The sequence below is a fragment of the Wolffia australiana genome, chromosome 5 (genome assembly GCF_029677425.1).
Source record: "Wolffia australiana isolate 7733 chromosome 5, ASM2967742v1".
Classification (NCBI taxonomy): Eukaryota; Viridiplantae; Streptophyta; class Magnoliopsida; order Alismatales; family Araceae; genus Wolffia; species Wolffia australiana.
This window is the reverse complement of record NC_135839.1, coordinates 20,213,205-20,215,379: the sequence shown is the minus strand read 5'-3', so window position 1 is coordinate 20,215,379 and position 2,175 is coordinate 20,213,205. Positions and strand designations below refer to the sequence as shown.

At 44.7% G+C, this 2,175-nt stretch overlaps 1 protein-coding gene across 1 annotated transcript; it reads left to right on the top strand.

Annotated features, from left to right (window-relative positions):
* The first annotated feature begins 215 nt into the window (after positions 1-215).
* Positions 216-1,024, top strand: LOC144703774 (17.3 kDa class II heat shock protein-like). The gene has a single exon (XM_078576035.1). It carries the CDS (start codon positions 394-396, stop codon positions 862-864), a length of 471 nt encoding a protein of 156 aa, XP_078432161.1. The 5' UTR covers positions 216-393; the 3' UTR covers positions 865-1,024.
* The last annotated feature ends 1,151 nt before the right edge of the window (positions 1,025-2,175 follow it).

Sequence of the window (2,175 nt, the reverse complement as noted above, 5' to 3'; positions counted from 1 at the left end):
TTCGTGATTTGTATTCACAATCTGATAATTTTTGAATTTTTATAATAATATATATTTTTTAATAGATCGAGCGCGCGGAACCAGGGGTGGAGGGCCGCGATGGGCCTTCTTCTCGAAGGTACTAGAAGGTTCGATTCGAAAAAATCGTCTAGAAGAGCCAGGACTGTTCTTGAACCTTCCGTTCGTCGACTATATAAACGTCCTGGTGCTCTCCGTCTTCCTCATCGGTCAGAAATTTCGAATTTTCGAGCTGTTCGCCAAGCTTGTGTGTCTGGTTACAGCAGCGATCGTTTGATTCGTCGCCGGTAAGAGATTTCAAATTCTCGATCTCCTAGCGAAAGTTTCGAGCTCGGCAGCAGCGATCGTTTGAATCGTCGTCAAGGGAATTCGATCATGGACGTGAGGATTTTCGGGTTGGAGAATCCCTTAATCTCGACTCTGCATCACCTGATGGACATTCCCGAGGAGACGGAGAAGGCCTTGAACGCGCCGACGAGGAGCTACGTGCGCGACGCCAGGGCCATGGCCTCCACGCCGGCCGACGTGAAGGAGTATCCGCACGCTTACGCGTTCGTGATCGACATGCCGGGGCTGAAATCGGGCGAGATCAAGGTCCAGGTGGAGGACGACAGCCTCCTCGTCATCAGCGGCGAGCGCCGGCGCGGGGACGACAAGGAGGACGGCAAGTATCTGCGCATGGAGAGGAGAATGGGCAAGTTCATGAGGAAGTTCTCGCTGCCGGCCGACGCCAACACGGAGGCCATCTCCGCCGCGTGCCAGGACGGCGTGCTCACCGTCACCGTGGAGAAGCTCCCGCCTCCACAGCCCAAGAAACCCAAGACTATTGACGTTAAGGTCGCGTAAAGAATTTTTAGCGATGAGGATTTCGCCGGTATCTCTGGGCCTGTCTTGTCTTCTCGTTTGAATTTTTTACTTCTCATTCAGCTCTTTGGATTTTGTTTATACATCCTTGTCAACCAAAACTTTCCTTATACTGGGCGAATTTTTTTCTTTCTTCCGTGAATGTGGTGCGATTTCTGGACAAGCAATGGTTCTCCTTTCTTTTAATTAATTTCGCGGTGCGGGGAACCTTTCAAGAAATTTGCCATAAAATGCATTAGCCAATAGGATGTTAATATCAGTATCTGACATCCGGAAACGTGAACTCTGATATTGGTTATCAGTATCTGATAGCCAATAGGATGCTTCCTTCTGTGTCTGCATGATGTCATCACCATTGTGGGGTGAGCCATTAACGCTGGCTAAAACGTACCCTATTCTACGTGCAAGAATTTATTTTCATGTTTAAAAGATAAAGATGTCCACAAAAAGTTGAAATGTCTCTAGCGACACTTCATATTTGAAAAAGAAAGGAAACAACCGAATGTCAAGTATAACAGTGGTTCTAGTGATCTGCAAAGAACATGAAATAATATCTTCACATGACAATGAAGCCAAACTTTTCCTCTCCTTAGTACCCTATTGACCACTAAGCTGTTGTGGGGGCTAGTAAAAAAATTAAATGAAATTAAGTTTATTTGTATTGTATAATATCCATATTAGGAAGACAAATGCGAATTAAATATGTATATTACTTCAAGATTCTGGTTCTTCGTTGATGTCACCATCCAGAAGAATGCCATACCATTTATATTTTCTGCACCACACCAATACTTCACACCCATGATCACCTCAATACTAGGTGTCTCAAGCCAGGGTTACTTAGGGGTGATAATAGAATGCCCTTGTGAGATAGCCATTCTAAGGAAGCATTAGTTGGAGACACCTAAAGATATTCACAAGCATTGGGTAAAAGAGAACACCTATATTACCCCCACCATATTTGTGCAGTTTTACTAACTTCTTGATGTGTCATATGTAAGAAGATGTCAAATTCCTTGAGTAGCGCTGATATTGTTGTTTGTGTTATGGATGCAGTTGCCGAGGCCTGATTGAATCGGGCTTTTGATGGTGGTTGGTGGCATATAATGGGTTTCACACCAATTAAATGTTGTGTGGATGAAGGTCCAACAGGGAAGATAGCTCAGATATAAGAGACAACCTTTGAGTAGGTTCCCTCATCAAACATCATGCCCTTGCAAAATGGGTCAAGTAGGCAGCAGTAGGGATTGTGTTTTGTTCTAAAGCAGCATCTTGTCGATTGTAAGCGTTAGT

Excerpts from the sequence above, each read along its gene's own strand:
- LOC144703774 (XM_078576035.1), top strand. The coding sequence starts at position 394 with ATGGACGTGAGGATTTTCGGGTTGGAGAATCCCTTAATCTCGACTCTG.